This window comes from Amphiura filiformis, chromosome 9 (genome assembly GCF_039555335.1).
Source record: "Amphiura filiformis chromosome 9, Afil_fr2py, whole genome shotgun sequence".
NCBI classification, from domain to species: Eukaryota; Metazoa; Echinodermata; class Ophiuroidea; order Amphilepidida; family Amphiuridae; genus Amphiura; species Amphiura filiformis.
In genome coordinates, this window is record NC_092636.1 from 31,823,374 (window position 1) to 31,842,376 (window position 19,003).

The 19,003-nt window shown below is 37.9% G+C and overlaps 1 protein-coding gene across 2 annotated transcripts in view; it reads left to right on the top strand.

The window, feature by feature from the left end:
* The first annotated feature begins 1,516 nt into the window (after positions 1-1,516).
* Positions 1,517-19,003, top strand: part of LOC140160873 (lymphoid-specific helicase-like) — a 35,460-nt gene continuing 17,973 nt past the window's right edge. Inside the window, exons 1-6 of one of the 2 annotated variants that reach the window (XM_072184197.1) lie at positions 1,517-1,633; positions 12,310-12,434; positions 12,762-12,979; positions 13,398-13,622; positions 13,895-13,961; positions 16,172-16,234. In XM_072184197.1, the coding sequence (XP_072040298.1) occupies positions 12,320-12,434; positions 12,762-12,979; positions 13,398-13,622; positions 13,895-13,961; positions 16,172-16,234 (688 nt within the window). In that variant the 5' untranslated portion in view covers positions 1,517-1,633; positions 12,310-12,319. Of the gene's footprint in view, positions 1,634-11,157; positions 11,207-12,309; positions 12,435-12,761; positions 12,980-13,397; positions 13,623-13,894; positions 13,962-16,171; positions 16,235-19,003 lie in introns of those variants that run through there. The other variant, XM_072184198.1, reaches the window with a different exon arrangement.

Genomic DNA, 19,003 nt, shown 5'->3' on the forward strand with positions numbered 1-19,003 from the left:
AATTCAAAATAAGACCAGCTATCTCTAATCCACTATAAGGTTTGCCATGATTTCTAGTAATATTTAAAGTCAAGAGATAGCGAACCTTATTCAAAATTAGAAATAGCCGATTTGAAATTAGAGATAGTGGGCCTTAGAGAGAGTGGGCCTTATTTAAAACTAGAGATTAATTAATTAGTGATAGCGAACCTTAATTAAAATTAGTGATAGCGAACTTTAGAGATAGCAAACAAGTCTGTTTGGTTTGGTTTGTCTGCTCCAGGTTACTTTATCCTTGTTGTTTTTGCAGGTTTAGCACTTTTGTGAGCCTTGGAACTGGTAATTTTTGGCTATCGAACTTTGCCTACTTCCTATGCCTACATTTGCTGGTTTTGCTCCCCTGCATATTGTCTAGTCTGTATTTTACTTGTTTCCCCACATCAAGTTGATGTACCTTGCTCGTTTTCTTTTCTAAAAAGGGGTCTTTTTTTTAGGCAAGGCAAGTTACGCATGTGATGCATTTAGGGTCTAAAAAAACACTGATTTTCAAGAATAAAGGTAGTTTTCTGAAACTGAACAACTTGTTTAGGGTACCTTTTCAAATTTTTGGTAATTTTTGTAAGTCAAAAAAGGGTACGGTTTTATTTTTACTAGCCAAAAACTCAATAGGGGGTAAATTCTATATTAAATTACCTTATTAAGGGGCTAAATTTGCTGGTAGGGTAAAACTTGTTTAGGGGGTGTTCCAAAACAATTTGGTCACGCATGCGTAGGCCTACACTATCATACTTGAGTGGCCCCCTGGGAATACATTATATCAGGCCCTATTTTAAATTAGTGATAGCAGGCCTTATTTAAAATTAGTGATAGCAAACTTTATTTAAAATATATTGATCATAATCGAACCTTTGGAACTAGCGGACCTTATTCCGAATTAGGGATATCAAAAAAGTAGCGGACCTTTTTTAGGTATTTTCTCTATAGAGATAGTGGGATTTTCATCTCCATTGAACTTATAAGTTAGTGATAGCGCACCTCAGAAATAGCGAACTTTAGAGATAGGCCCTAGCGGTCTTTTAGAGATTGGGATCATACCCCCCCCCCCCTCCTTTTGGCCTATGAGAAGGCCTCCTGAAAAAGGTATTTCTTTGAGACTGGGAAAATTGTGGGTAAATTGATTGAAATTTTTAAAAAAAATGAAAATTTGAAAGTCCAAAATTCCCCTGCAAAATTCTTGAAAATTTAAAGGCCTACTTTCCTTTTAAAGGGGATTTTTTTATTTATGGCAGAACGCTGCGCGTGTGGCCCGTGTCGTAATAGCCAACTACTTACAAAATAAAAAGAAAGTAAATGTTCTTAACTAAGAGAGCAGATACTTCTATTTTTAACAACAATGTATTGCCCAGGTCATGATAGTCCACGTGACTGCCAGCTGATATGTAATCCGGTTCAGGGGTTATGAAATACTGGTCTTGTGCGCAGTCTGCTCATAGTATGTTGTGATATTCCTATTCAAAATCCAGCATGTGTCAGAGCCTATTAATTCGCGCCAAGCTCACGGCGTTTTAATTTTGACAAGCGCAAAGTAACGTGTACACAACTCGCTACCAAACCAAGCAGACTTGATCAGAACTTCAATTACTCGTAATATTTGGTAAGATTAAAACTCATTGTCATGATTATAGTGAAACTTGAAAGTATAAATCGGAAGAACGATTATAATCAATATTCTCAAATCGTGTTGAGCTTGCTCTGAGTCTGAGCTCTGCTGACTGGGTTCCGATCCGGTGCAGCCTAGACTCGCTGAGTCTCATGGACGCCGTTCCTATGTCCATCAGACTCAGTGCCGTACTATTACGCTGACTTTCGTATTCGGCGAGGAGGACGATTTCGACCTCCTGGTTTGTTTACAAACAGAGAGGTAGACAAAAAAACGTTCCGCTTGTCCAAACACTCAAGTATCAGAAGGATGGTCCACAATAGCGTGATTCACGTAACCTGAATAGGGATTAAAAAGCTGTCACGTAGAACCATGTGCTTCTATTGTCCAATTTGCCATCAAGATTTCATATGGAAACAGTTCAGACCCAGTACACGATCATGTCAGAAATTAATATTTTGTTCTGGGTCTGATTATTCGGACTACATCAGACTCGTATTTCCCATTTTGGATGTCAATGGGAAATACACACTTAACGATTTGCGCCGGTTTAATAGAAACTTGAAAAAAAATCTTTAAAATTTTATCAATGTATATAAAAGTGGTACCAACCTTATTGTGCTTGCTAATTTAAGACTCGGTTGAAACAAAATTAAGGATCGAATGCATTTTAGTGTCCAAAAGGCAAAATTATCGTCAAAGTTCTGCGAAATCGGCACCCTTATGAAGGGTTCAGAATTCGAATCGAAGCGAAAATATCCGATCTTTGCGATCAAAAACACAAAATTACAACTTTAAACATACTATTGGCAAAAGACATTATTACCAAACAATATAGAATAGAAAATTTGACATCATTTTCTCAAAATATTGAAGAAATTTGCTCACTAGACATCGAAAAAGTACGCAATCCAATTCCTGTTCAAACGCGCGAGAAACTGAAAGTGCATAATCCCGACTAGTGCAGCCAGTGCATGCAGTCGGCAGAGACAGTGTCGTGAGTGCATTGTTTTGTATGGCATTTACAGTGCACACCGACATCGCCTGGCTAAATAAATAATTGAATACCCGAGTGGAAGAAGGGCCCAACTCCATTTTTTTTACAAAAATGAGTTAGACCCAGCATTTTATTGCCAGCAGACTGTTCTTCCTTGTGTGTGAAAGATGAGCCAAAATCCACTCTCTAGTCTTCCATGACCATTTCATTTTCACTAAAGTTGTTTTTTTAAAACTTACACTTGTACTTACAGGATTGATGGGATTAATTATAGGTTTAGGCCTTTCAGTACCCCATATCCATTTTCTTTCCAGTGCAGTGCTGATCAATCTTTCCTTTAAACTGATTTGTAGTATTAACTCCAACAACATCTTCAGGAAGGTTATTCCACACATCTACCACTCGCTGGGAGAAGAAGAACTTCCTCAAATTCAAACCTTTCTTCAGCTGCCTTTTGAAGAGTTTGAACTTCCGTGGTCGTGCCTGTGCGTATCGCGTACACGAGCGTAAATGCAAAAGCAATAAACAATCACGCTGATTGGCTGATCAATGCACTTGACAACAAGCCGGCTGACCCATTGGTCTTCGGCGCGACGCGTATAGTAGGCGACCTTGTCACTTGAACACTTCTACCATCATGCTTCTACGCGATCGCAATTCACCAGCGCGTACCTGGACCACGGAAGTTTAAAAACAACAACTTTATGTACCGTAGATTGGGGTGAATAGGGACGCAGGGGTGAATAGGGACAAAAATGAGAAAAGTTTTTGAAATCTCATTTTTTCACATTTGGTTAACACTTATATTTTTTTATTTCCACATCTTGAAAGAGCAATCAAACAGTGTTTAGAAAATGGTTCAGCAGATGTTAAAGAATAAATTTAGGATACAGGGTGTCCAAAATAAAATTATCTAAAAAAAGCTCTAAAAAATGGGGTGGTCAAAACTTTCCTGCTCCCACTGCCACTATTTTAGAAAATGAGCTGGAAATTCACCAGGACCTAGCCTGTTAGGTCTTACAACTTTCTCTAAAAGATTATTTATTAATTCTGACAGGAATTTTAATAACAATTTTTTAAATATTTTTCAGGTAAAAGTCACCTAATACGGGGTGAATAGGGACACCCTTGCCACAACCACCCTTACCCCACCACACCCTACACTACCACCCTACCCTGCTCCACCCTAACCCCACTACCCTCATGAACCTACCCCACCACCTTAACCCTACCACCACCACCCTTAAATCACTATACCACACCCTGACCCCACTAGCCTCATTAAACCTACCATCCCCACTGCCCTACCCCACTACCACACCACCCTACCCAGGCTACCACCCTCATCCACCCCTAATACTATCATGCCACTGCCAGAACTCACTACCCCACACCCTACCCCAGCATTCCACCATCCTACCCCACCCCTCCATCATCCTACCCCATCCATCTACCCCACCACCCTATCTCCTACCCCACCACCCTATCCACTGCTCCACCACCACCATCCTATCCACTACCTCTACCACCATGATACCTTTTCTTATACCCCATCACCCTGATCCCACTACCCGAACACCATACCTTACCCACCTACTTCCCTACCACCCTGAACCCTACCCCAGCCATCCTTACCCCACCACACCTTACCCCTCCTCTTCTTGTATTGACGAGCCTGAACAACGTTGTCAAGAAATCAGATTTTAATCAGTTATGGTGGTATGAATTACCTTGACATGTTTCTATTGTTTTTTAAAACTCACTTGGTGTCCTTTTCCCTCCATGTGGGGTAAAAATGCAAGTACACTCCTTCAAAGTTGTACTTTCCTTATCAAAACCAGTGCTGTCCCTATTGACCCCGAAGTACGGGGTCAATAGGGACACCAAAATTTTATTTAAAAAATATATACCCCCCACATATATTCAATTTTTAGGCATCATGGGTGGACATAATATGCCCTCAAAAGTTTGGCTCATGGGGCTACAGGAAAAAACTACAATCTAGAGAGTGCCAAAACTGTCCCTATTCACCCCAATCTACGGTACACTTAAAGCCATATTATAACATTTTCAAACAAAATAGAAAATAGCATTTCTTTGCCATAAAATGTTAGCTTTTACTGTCAGATATATCCCCTTTTATTTTTGAGCCGAACAACTACGGCAAAGCAAAGAAAATTAGAATTTTACTACCAGCGCACATGTCGCCAATACGTACTACACTCCTTCGGTCGTGTTGTGCCTTGTGGCACGACCCTTTGTTATGTATATCACCGTCCTGCACGCCGTGTACGTACTGTGTGTTATGAACATTGTGTATGCGTTCGACTAATAATTCCATCATAATAATAAAGCGCCGGTTCCGGTGTTTCATCTACAGCACCTAGAGTACGGTATTGATTTTTGCAGGGTATATTGGTTTTTAAAAGTACAATTTAATCGTGTAAAAAGAGGAATTTTAAAAATTCAGTGAGGGCGTCTTCCTCAGCAAATGTTATAATATGGCTTTAAGGTTAAATACAAAAATGGATTTTCAAGGCTTGATTCCAGAGGGGCATAAGTTAATAATAAAAACAGCCATGCAGAAAAGATTAGATCGGTAGCTTCCGAATCGGGCCGATTATTAGCTTATCGGTAGTGATCTGCATCGGCCGATTTTTCCTTCATCCGCCGATGTAATGCACCGATCACCCAATATCATGAAAGTAATTGTTGAAGCTTAAGGCCCTTCACAATTAATTCTTAGTTTCCTGTTTCATGGTTGAAAACCAGGGATGAGGCGACTTTTAATTATTAATTATTAATTATCTTTTATTTTCTTTTTTTTTTTTTTTTAAAATAAGTGGTCGCAACCTACATCAAGCCATTTTGACAAGGAGCATGCATTTAATTATTTTACTACTATGTTTGATTTTATACATAAGTAATGGTACAATTAGGTTCTATGTTTATTCATCATTATAGATGATATGATCAAAGTCAGAAAGTAGCAAATGGTAGTCATTAAAAGTTATTTTTAAAGAAAATCCAAAATATAAATAAAATAATTAAATATTTTGCAATTCTCTACTTTGGACGCGGGCGGGAAACAGGAAACTAAGAATCAATTGTAATTGGCCTAACAAGTATTCATTTATTGGTATATTTCTTTGAATTAGACTAATTAAATCAAGCGAAATTTAGCAAAAGAACAAGCTTTGTAGGCGATAAACATATATAAAATCATACCGTGATTCAGGCACGCAGCTGAGATAATCAGGTAATTCCCCCGCACTCAACACTTCCGGGTTACACACATGCGTGTCAGATTGGAGAGAGCTACGGGCCGTGTGCAAAACTCAACACTTCCGGGTTACACACGTGCGTGTCAGATTGGAGAGAGCTACGGGCCGCGTGCAAAACTCAACACTTCCGGGTTACACGTGCGTGTCAGATTGGAGAGAGCTACGGGCCGTCTGCAAAACTCAATACTGACTTGAACGTAAACACAATATTAAAATGGGGCGATCGAATGATTCGACGGACTCGGATATCAGGGGGAAAAGGTAAATTGAACTTAGAATAATCATGGTCAAACTAAGTATTGTAAATGAGCACGGGAGTGTATTTTTGTGCTCGGAGCAGGCCTCTAAATAAGCCAGAATTTCTGAGGGCCATTTGGGCCCTTGATCTTAAATGTTTGAGGGCCCTCACAAATTTTTGTGGGCCCGAATTTGGGCCATTGGTTTTAATCTATGAACCCCACAAAAAAGTGAGAAAATTGTCACAAAGTTTGCGGGCCATTTGGGCCCGCCGGATGTGTCTTTTGTGGGCCCTCACTAATTTTCGGGGGCCGAGGGCCCTTGGGCTCCCCTTATTTTGAGCCCTGGCTCGGAGCATACATAATTAATACTTTAATTGCGTACAACTACAAGTACCCTTTCAACATACAGGTGAAATTTACTCATGGCGATGGCAGCCATTGTTTACAATTGGGGAATTGGTAATCGGTGATCGAATCGGCAGATCAAAGAGGGAATTGTTGGCCGATTCAGATAGGGACCTGATCGGTCAGACACTAGAAAAGATGAACTCAAAAGCGTATACTTGGTGTATCAATCTACATGCCCAATGTCAATGACCACGAATCTATGAAGCCGTGACATGTGAGTGAGTCCTCCTATGTTGCAGGGATAGGGAGGGAGGGAGCGACCATGATAGAGGCTGCCGGGGTGGGGGCAGTCGGGTTTCTATGGTATTTTATCAATTTTATCCTTAGATGATATCTGTCGTGAAATAAATCAATGCCGCTATAGGATATAATAGGCCTAGTAGGCCTACCCTGAGTATGCAATATATACAACAATAACTACAACAACAATAACAAAATCAACAACCAATATCTAATTTGTAAAAAAATATTCATAGGCTTATATAGGCCGTGCCTATTTAGATTAGTACTAGTAGGCATATTCCTGAATTATACAATAATAATAAAAAACCGGCAAAAACAATCAATCACTGCAGTCACAAAGAAAGACACGAACAAGAATGAAGACAGAAAAAGAGAAAAAAGTAACAAAATAATAGAATTGGACCACACAGGGACTCGAACCCGTACTAGTTGACCAGGTCAAAACAATATTGCATAGTCGAGAAGATTACAAATCAAATGCGCTAACCGATTGAGCTACTGAGGAGGCTTACGAAAGCAGATGGTCTCAAACTGACTTAGATAGTTAGTTAGATTTCAAAATTAACGTTCCACAATCAAGATATCGATAATGTAATATTGTAACAAAACAGTTTTTTCTCAATCAAGATTCTCAAAAATGTTCCCCCAAAACGGGCTTTTAAAATTTAATTGGTACTGTATTTGGTTCTTCCCCATGGCAACATTATTTCTTTGATTGATTTGTAGTACAATACAAAAAAGAAGAAAGCAATCACTTGGCGTGGTTTTATCACGGAGCGCACATTTGAAAAAAGCGGCATGGAACGCGTTTTGATCTTAGAACATGGTGCGTAAAAACGCTGGATATGATAGTCGTTAGCTTGCGTCTTGAGAAAGAACCATTGCGTCTTGAACTCAAAAACTGACAAAAATATTCTAATATAATACAGATTTGGTGTAAAAACAACAATTATGAAGAAAATCACAAAAAGTGAGTTTTTGGCAATTTTGTTCGGTACATCATAACAAAAAACACTCTTGTTTTTTCTTAATCTTGAGACACCATTCCAAAAACAGTTTTTTAGTTTTTGATATTGGCCTTATTTTTTGAGATATTGACCATATAAGGCATCAAAATGAACTTTTAAAATTCACAAACGCCTATTTGCACAAAATGATGCCTAAAATCGGAAATAGACCAAAATATAAAAAAATGAGAAACCGTTTCTTAAGTCGATCATGCTTTTTATGATGAGCATAATTGCTTACCTATAGATGCTGTATTTATTGAGTTATCGTGTACCTAAATCATCATTTTACCGAGAAAATGAACATTGAAATAAAGGCCGTTGAAGTTTAAAGAGGTCACATTTTGCACTTTAATCGAAGCTCACAGGAGAATGCGGCAGTTCTCGTTTTTTCTACTTTACATTACTAGAACATCGGTAAATCCACAGCCCCTTGAGAAATTTGGGCTAAATCTATTTATATCTTGATGTTTAAATCGGGGAAAGAACTTGAAAAATTCACATTTTATCAGCTAAAACGGAGCCATTTGACCGCTAGGTTTTTATGAAATCAGTGCTTCCGTGGTGCTTCCATAAGATGCGCTGCGCATGCAGAAAAGCGTTTCGTATGCGTAGCGTATCTGTGCGTTAACAAATTAGCGCATCTACAAAAGCGATGCGTTGTTGCGCCAATATACCCGATGGTACAACAAAGATTTTCTTTCCTTTTAAATTGCGGAAGCGAGTGAAATAGTGAAATAAAATCCATAAAATAGAGCAGTTTGAGTTAACAAATCTGGATTTTCTTTCCTTGTATTTATAAAAAACATAACAAAGTAAATACATTTCAAAAAAGCTCAATTTCGCGAAAGAAACAATGTCTAGAGTACACAGCCGTGTTAAAAAAAGCTGCTATCATCATGAGACTAAGATCTAGAAACACCACCAAAATGCTGTTTTGGGGAGTTTTGCTAGCATAATCTTTTTGATGAAAGTCAATCTTTGACAAGATGTAACTTTGCTATGGAAAGTGCTATGACAATAAAGGTTTTCAGTTTTTGGCTTTCTTTACTCAAGGGCTTTAATTTGATATATATAAAATGATGCAGTTTGATGGCAAATTTGAATTCACCTAGCATACCTACATATGACCATTGACCTCATCAATGGCGTATACATGCTCACTCACACACAGAGAGGTCAATTACAAGGCTATTGTCAGTCAGTAGCCTTAGTCGGATCTCCCTCGGCTCATTATGCGTCTCAAAGGTCGGAACAAAATGGCCATGCGTGACTGTGGATTAAACCTACCATGGCGATTTCTTCCATGAAGATATCGGGGCGATGACACTGCACTGCCAGTACACGATACTGTTATGCATGGCGATCCCAATAACCGCCCATGCCCCAATAAGCGCCCACCCAGCGACTTTGCAACAAACACAATATGAAATTATTAACCGCCCATCCAATGTTGTCAAAATACTTCCAGTAAGCTTACCTGTCGAGTGATATTACATGCATGCATGTGGGAAAATGAGCATCAAAATTAAATTATGATGCTAATTCATAGTGGGCAGATGTATAGATATTAAAAATACACAATCACCACCTGCAAATGCTTTTAAAAGGCCAAATTTGAGGTAATTTTGTCTCAAAATCGTATTTTTTATGGCGGCGGCCATCTTTATTCACAGTTAGTGCGCCCTCAAAATTGTTTTATATGGACACATTTTATGAGGGCGCACTAATTGTGAGTAACTACATACTTTCAGACGGTGATTGATGACTATTTAATGTTAAAAATAAGCGCCCACCCAAAATGACTTTGTTCAGCACCCTGGGCGCTTATTGGAATGAATACGGTACTTGTTCTCAAGTTGTAGCAGGTGCCATAGGGTGTCCAGTGGTAATTGTTTTCATTATAAATGTCGCAAAATATTAATATTGACAATAATTAACAACCTGTTTGACCTCTCCATATATTCATACATTACGATTGCACATCTGTGTTTTCATCACATTTTGTGGTGAAAAATGATTACAAAATGTGTAATTTGCAGTCATTTATGGAGCAACGATTTCTTCATACCGACGGCTAAGTGTATATGTGAATCCACATTAAACACATACAAACACATACGTGTACACATATATTATAAACTTATCCCAAAAAGAAAGTATCCAGTTTGATTTTGGTTCATAAGTCAAAGGGGTCTTAAATCAAGACCTATTAAAAGTATGTTACAGATAAATTTATTCCACACAGTCTGATACCTCATTTGTTCAAATCGATGCAGAATTGATGACACAGTGACCCTTTAAATGCAACGACCTCAATTTTAAAAGTTGCAGTAATTCATAATTGATGTGGTTTTCCTGCTTCTCAAGATTCGTCATAAAGGTCGGTCGGAGCCGGGAGTTTCAATTTATTGGAACTGTGGCAATCCTGTCGTTTAGACCACCCTCGCTATAATACATGTACATATGTATTTATAAGGACTAAATTGTAACTTTTGCAATTTGCATCATGCAATCTGAATCTGAAGTCGCTGCTGCCAAAATATCTCAAGGATACATCACACCCAGACCTTCATTTTTGAGGAGCTCAATTGCACCAGAGCTCCTACAGCTCTCCTCAACAACATTTCAGGAGTATGATTTTCTGAGCTCCTCACTATTTAAATTTCTATATTTTAATACAGATACAGGGTGTCCCCAAAAAAAGAGGCCCCACATTGCACCCCTTTTTTCTCCTATTTCTGAAAGGTTGATCAAGTAAATGTTGGTATGTACAAAAGCCTTAACTTGTTAGCTTTAATAAACCGAAACAATTATTTCAATCGGCTTATAACTTTTGAAGATATGCCCTTTAAAAGAAATGTACCCGTTTTTCACTCTGTCCACAGATGAGGTTTGGCTACATCAAAGATTAAATGGGAAAAAGGTTAATGACATGGAAAGATAAGGCATCCAAACACATTCACTGGTGTGATAAACGTAATCTAATTGGTATATTTAACAGAATTAGATTTTCAAGGGTGAATCGATCAGATTAATTGAAAATTGAAATTAAAAAATTGGAGATGTTACAAATGAGTCAATCGATGCTTACATTCAATTGCTACTTTCCTGTAACACCCCATTATGTTTGAGACTCCACAAAATCATGTAGATAGGCGTATTGAATGTGAGCTAGCTCTTAAAGAGTTTGTATACCTATTGATCTGGTCTATAGAAAATATCACCTGGGCGGGCTTTTCAAAATGCAAATGAGGCTGAGGCATTGTGCCAAATAAGTTTCTTGAAGCTTCTCTTCAGTTGCTACTAAGTAGGCAAGATGGTTAGACGTCAGCCTCAGTTTACTGTTGCCCAACGAGTTTTGATTAAAAACACATACACGCGAACAGGTAGTTATCTTCAAACACAACAGCACTTTCGAAACAGGTTCCCGAGAGCTAGAGTTCCGGTAAAGTCTGCAATACAAAAGATGTGCCTTAAGTTTGATGAACATGGGACAGTAAAGAATCTAAATTCTCCTCGATCTGGTCGCCCCAGGACAGCAAGAAGTGTGTGATGTGTCCTGTTAATCGCCCCAAACTCCGATATGCAGTCGAAATACTTCGAGGACAGCCCATCACTTTAAACTTCCTGAGAACACTCTTGTACATAACTTATGAAACCACAAACTCACTAACTTGCACTATTCATAACATGAAACATATATTAATTACTTACATTTATTGTCAATTTCATGGAATCCCGTTGCTGAGAATCGCAAATTTCACAACTAAACGTCAGATATGCTTCATAAATCACAGCTGTGATGCTGACTTTATACCACTCACTCGTTTTTGCAGAAAAGTGAAGCCTCGTGGCACCACAGTGCACCAGGACGTGCCGTGTGCAAAATTTATGACGGGCCATAACCCGTTTTGTGATTGGTTCATTGGTTGTATTGTATTAACCATTTATCGCGATCGTGAAGCCAATCAATGAACGCGACGGCCTTCATGGGTAATGTAGATCCGACCACGAAAAGCGAAGTACGTCTAACCTGATTGGTTAAAAAAGACTACTTGGAGTTGGACCAGTCAGCGAGTATAAATTCAGCTTGACAACTCACTTGCAGCTGCAAGGACAATACACAGAGACAATCACTGACACTATAACAATGAATATACTGGCTTGTTTATGACATGCAAATTGTCATGTTCTAGCTTCTCTGGTTCCAACCTTGAATAACAAGAAATTTAGGGTCTATAACTTTAAAAAAAAAATTTTAGTTAAATTTTTTTTAGCATACGTTTACATGATTAATCGACCGGATTGTGGTCCGTTTAAACGGTCAGACAAATAACCGTAAAGACTCCTTGAAATATTTGTTCATACAGTAGTATCAAATGGATGTTTGCACTTTGACAAATTGTGTGCTGCATGGTGAATGTGATGCTGATTAGCAATCGTAATTGTAATGTATTTAATCTAAGAACATTTTCATGTTTTTATTCAGTTCTTCTTTGATGTCAATGATGGCAAGTACAGTTGATGTCCAGAATAATAACTCACCTGGTAAACCTATTGAAGATGCAAGTATGCCAATGGAAGTAGCTTACCAACCAACATCAAATCAAAATGGTAAGAACTTATAGATGAACACATTTCTATGTTCATAGTAGGACACTCTGATCCCTGGGCTAAGCCAAGCATGTCAGCATATGCTCAGTGCTGACTCTTTCATTGTCAAAGTCTTTTTTGGCACTTTCAATTGCATGTGATCATTACATGCAATTGAAACTGGCCAAAAAAGTCTGACAATGTTTACAATATCAGCATAAAAGAATGCTGAAAATGTAGGATAAAAAAATTTTATTTTCAGCATTCTTTGTCAATTTTCTCTATGTTATACAGATCAGTTAGTTGTTTTTTTAAACCAGTAGAATTTTCTTACAATTTACTTTAAAGTTTCTACCAAAACCTTGAACGAACCTGTAAGTTCATCGGTGCTAAAACCCACCAAGGATGCAGAAGAGGATAGTCCATCTAGAAGTGTGAGCCCTGCTGATTCAGGAATTAGCAGCTTACCAACGACAGATGGCAATGTTATTACAGAGAGTATGCTGGCAGAAGAACAGAATTTGCAGGAGGAAGGGAAAGAAGAAGAAAAGAAACTAGAAGAACAGGTTGGTTTTGAAATTATTTGTTTCAATATCATTTATATGTGAAGGGCCTGTTATGACTGTATGGACTAAATGTACCTTTCACTTTATATCAAGACACAGATAAACCAGAGAAAAAACTCTGGACATACTAGGACTAGAACCCAAGGCCTTCCGCTTCTCGGGCGGACGCTATAACCACTGAGCTACACAGACTGCCTCTGATAAACGGAGCTCAAGTCTGATACTTATGGATGGATGAGCAGTCAGGGTAAACAGCACACCAGCATAAATAATGATGCTTAATATCTGCCAGCCACTCTCAATCTTATTCCTTGAAAGATGTCAGCAGTCAGCACCCATATGTTGTAACATCTGATATAGGTTATCTTTTGGTCAAACATTGTTCCATTAGGGATTACTATTATTATATTAATTTCAGGCTTTGAATGTATGGGAGAAGGAATTAGAGGAGCAGCGGTACAAACGCTTACAGCATCTTCTGGAAAAGAGTAGCATCTATTCCAACTTCCTCCTGGCCAAGATGGATGAGCAGCAGGAGTCACAGAAAAAGAGACAAGCCAAGATGAACAAAACATTGAAACGAGAAGCTGAAGAGAAGAAGAAACAAGAGGCTGAAGAGAAGAAAGCAGCTGAGCAACAAAAGGTAACAATTATAATTGGAATCCAATATCATATCCTTTGTAGTATGTAGTATTTTTAAACCGCAACCCATATGCACATGTCAGTTAACTTGCCTTCGCATATAAGCTACTATAAAAGTGTGGATTCATCACCGATTAAAAATGTTTATTTGCATTTTAAATTGCAACAAATTTTTATATCAAATTGAAATAAAGCCAAAATGTGGTTATGCATACAAATGAAACTGAAAATTAACCTGATAGTCCAATACTCACATGTTTTCTTCTCCAACAGCCAACACAAGGAACACCTAGGAGAACAAGAAGAGGAGGCAAAACGGACCAAGACTCATCAAGTGAAGGTATGCTAACAATGCTGTCATGGTGTGTGAGGTACTAAAATAAGTAGACATGTGCAGGAGAATTTCAGAGTTGAGAATAACTATTCTATTCAGCAAATTACTTCAGCAGTGTCCGTCTGCTCTGTTTGATTATCACGTAAAAGGAACTAGGCTAAACAGTTTGACTAGCGAATGATGAGCCGATGCGATCATGATGGGATTCAATTAGCCAATCAGAACCCCACTTCCATATATGCCATAAACTGTGCCAAATTGGCAGACCGCTGAAGTACTGTGTTGAAAACTATAGGATACAAGATGCAGGGTCATACTAGTTGTATCTATGTTAATTAGAATAAAGGGTAATGCATTATCCTTTACACCCAAATAATGTAAAAAACGTAAATAATTGGTGAGGCGCAGCCGAACCCATTATTTAAACGTTTTTTACTGCGGAGGACACATTATTTGTGTGTAAAGGATAATGCTACGCCCTTTATATCTATTCTATTACCAGAAAATAGTGCGATTTAAAGAGAAAATATTTTGCACAAATATTAAAGTTTATTACTTCAAGGTGAAGCGCGTACGCGTAAGTAACAGCGCGTATCGCAGAAATATTGCACCGTAACCAAGCGTGATGCTGTGCGTAGAATGTGTTACGGCGCTTGACCCATTATTGCAGAATAATGGGCTCTCATGTGACGTGTTTGAACAAATCACAGTGCGCGATTTTGAATAATGGGTCGTAAGAGTAATAGAATGTTATATTAGGGACAGCTGTATGAATAGTTCGCTGACCGCGAGTATTGTCACTACTATATATCTAGATAGGTTGATTTCTTGAATCTGTGACCCACCGTTTTGGCACTATTACTATTGAAAAGTAATTGTTGATAGTATGTTGTCAAACAAATAGTGGGAAAAACAAGAACAATTTTTAGGGCGCCCAGGACTCTACATTGGCTTGACTTTGCAGACTGCAAAGTACCAGTGTTCGATTTACCTGGATTCGCATCGCAAAATGCGAGTCATTTTTTACAAACTGCTACTCAACTACACAGACAAGTAGCAAAAAATGCGACCCAAAAAAAATAAAAAAAATGCCTACTTGCGATCGTGAACCACGCTGATATACCATCATTTGCAAGTTGCCATTTGTCGAAGTCAAAAATGTTTCCATAAATTCTATTTCCAAGAAAATAATCATCCACACCAATATGACTCAAAAGTCCCTAAATCGTGATGTTTACGCCATTAAACTAAATGCAGTATCCTCCCTTGTATGCAAATTTATTTCCATGATGTGTTGTGTGACAAACTTCCATGTATTACCAGATAACTAAAAACGTGCATATTAATTTTATGACGTCATAGAAGTAGCACTGTTTATATGGTGTATAGTTCAGTGGTGAGATGGAAATATCGTGTGTCCTTGGTGACAATCTTCCAAAATTATACAAGATTTTAGGATTTCATAGATTCCTCACATTATTTTAATGCTTCAGGTAATAAATTAGTGAGTTTCCTCTACTCAAAAATGTAGGACTTCTCTTGATTACTGAAGGAAAATTTGCGTTTAGAAAGGGCACACGATAATCAGCTTAGGAAGTTTAGGTGCCGAATTTTGAACCACATTTTGAACCACAGTGTCTGCAACACTGCAGTTGCATAACATTTTTTAAAGCATTGAGTACTGGGATTGAGTAATCTGTGAGAAGATAAGAAAATACAAAAAAATCGATAAAATATGGTGAAAACAAACTGCTACTCAAAATTTTGGAATTGCTACTCAAATTTGAAAGTGAGTAGCAATTTTTGCTACACAAAAAATAGATGAAAATCAAACACTGCAAAGTACATGTGTGTGCTTAGAATAAATTACACAACTAACTTGGTTTTGATTTTCATTTATTACTGTTTACTAATATGCATTGAATGCAAGTAAAGTAGTTCTATATACAGCGGGAATTAACGCTTGAAATACAAAATTATTAAAAATGCCTTTTAGGTCTTCTAAGACACTTTTCAAGAGATGGCGCTATTACTAACACAGAGTACGATCCAGGTGAAGAGCGGCGTGATTTACTGGAACAAACAGAGATGGCATAACCGCGCACTCGTATATTATTTTACACAATTTCATGTGTATTTTTTTAAGGAATTTTGTGCTGAATTATTGATCTGTTGAAGTATGTTTGTTCATAATGTAATATTTTGTTTTATTTCAGGAAATGACAGTCAGAAATCAACCCCAGGGAGATCAACAAGGAGTGGTGGTTCTGGGAACCAAGGTAAACATTTCTATAGCTCAGTTTGCATGATTCAATAAATGCCTAATGTTTTTGCCCAAACTAAGCTTAGGCCATTTTAATTTAAAATAGATAAGCTGTAAGCCTGCTTTTTGCACATTATTCCTGCTGGATTGAGTATTTTTTTTATTTTTTTCGCTGTTTCATTTTTTTCCAAATCCACCAAACAAAATCTCACATCTGACAGATCATGTCACCAGACGTCAAAATAGCCTGACTCATAAATCTCATTACAATTCTTCATCTTGACCGCAGTGAAACCTCTGAGAACTGAAAAGGTGGTATATTCTTGTCAAAAAGCTTGTCCTGCCGATTAAAAAATTTTTTCAAAGAAAGCACATTTGGCATTAGGTTTTCAACTTGAAAAGGGCTTGAGACAAACTATTGAATTAAGATGGCCTTATAAAGAGTGTGACATGAAAGTCAATTCAAGTCATTTCTCTATTACTTATTTGGGTTATTATCGTTATTGTTGACATCAACTTTTTTTGGTTTTTCCACGCTCAAGTCTTCAACGCTACATTGGTGTAGATTCGACGCAAAAAAAAGTGTTTCTCATTACCAGTTAAACACTTGTGTTAATGTAATCAATAATCCTATTGTTACTAAGAGTATAATTACCTTGCCATAATATGTCTGTACAATTGTTATTGTACAGCTCTATTCCGGGCTCTATTCTTTGTTTGATTTTAATTGTATTTTATAAAGTATAGATTGGGCATTAACAATGCGGGGACATTCCTGAACCATGTTGACTTGATGACGTTTTAAAGTAGGACCGCGTTTTATGACTGTATGATATCTGTTCCCAGCAGCAAGCATAATGAGAAGCATGATGTCACCCGACACTTTGGCGTCAAATAGACGCCGATGTTGTGTCGAAACTGACCGTTGCATTAGACAAATGGCGGCGCCCATGGCTTAAAAGCCTCTGCAAATATTGCACCGGGACCGAACATTTGAAGGGCTGAATTTGTCTCCTGTACCGTTTATTGTGTTGTTGAATACCTCTAGAACATCCGTAGTGAGTACTTGTGAATTATTGACAGTATTAATGAAACTATTCCACTCTGTTTCTGTACCACTGGTTACTGCATTATGGAAGGCTTCCAAATTTGGCACCGTATATTAATTTGTATTGACTAGCCATTTGTGTATCACCATTCACCCTTACGGAAGCCAGGCTTAGATTTACTATACCCGTAGCTAGTCAACAGGAATGGCAATCATATAACAATGAACTTCGTGACATTTTAAACCCACTCCATGCTGCTCTGGGAGGTGACATTTTAACACCAGCGGAGGCGGGTGACGGGCTGTCCGAAACCATTCGCGATTTCCTGTTGTCTAAACCCGATTTTAATGTGAAGAAATCAAGTAGCAAATTCATCCAACACAACTCAAAAAAGGTTGAAAACGCAAAGAACTTAAAGAAATTCTACCGCAAACGTATGAGAGTCCCAAACAACCCCCAAGACCGGAAGAACTTTACTCAGGCTCTTCAGACTCACAACCGCCTCAAAAAGACAGAGACAAAGACTACCACGAAAAGTCAGTATTGTTCCAAGAACGACAGTTTAAAGAAAACTTTTGGTCCTTTAGTAAACAGACTTGTAATGGAACCCTGGGTGAAAAACCGGTTTTGCCTGGTTTTTCATTGGAAACTGCCAACTCTTTCTACCCGGGCAAATACTCTCAGTCTGAATACTTAGTAGGCCTGGCATTTTCGGGTAATTTTGTACCCGGGTACCCGCCGCAATTTTCGGGCGGGTAACCGGGTACCCGAAATTGCAAAAAAAAAAAAAAAAAAAAAAAAAATTTTTTTTTTTTTTTTTTTTTTTTTTTTTTTTTTTTTTTTTTATTTTTTCGGTTTTGTAGTGTCTCTGGACCTAGACCTAAATGCCAGGATCATTCATGGTTGACCTAAAAAAAAAAAAAAAAAAAAATTCAAGATATTTTGTTATTTTTTTATATGAAATTGATAATTTGTATTCATGTCATAGTCTATTAATGATTGCAAAATGTATTGAATTTGAATGCATTTTTATATCATTAATAGACTATGACATGAATACAAATTATCAATTTTCATATTAAAAATAACAAAATATCTTGAAACTTTTTTTTTTTTTTTTTTTTCTTTCAACCATGAATGATCCTAGCATTTAGGTCTTAGGTTTTTTTTTTGTTACATTGTTTTTTCATTTTGTTAAAAAAAAAAAAAAAAAATTTTTTTTTTTTTTTTTGGGTACCCGGGGAGGGTATTTCCTACCCGGGTAATGTAATCTCGGGCGGGTACCCGTTTACCCGACCGAAAATGCCAGCCTTAATACTTAGACCTCACTAAACTCTCTTGGTTCCCAAACATCTCTACTACCGGTACCGTGAGTTCTTTTAATGCCAGTCATATTCGTCCTAGTGACGCCAAGAAAGTTATCCAACGTAAGAGTAGTTCATCTTCCCTGGACCAGACGCAATCACATACGGAATCCTGAAAAACTCCCCTGCATTCACCACTTCCTCGCCACTCTGTACAACAAACTGCTGACTGTTTCACAGGTGCCCCCAAGTTCATGGTGCACTTCTTCAATTACGCTTATTTATAAGAAAGGCGATCAAAATCAGCCTGAGAACTTCCGAATGATTGCTCTTTCAAGTGTGCTTGGCAAGATATTCCACCAGATTCTGGCGTCACGCATAAACTGACTACCTCACCAGCAATAACTTGATTGACAATTCTATTCAAAAAGC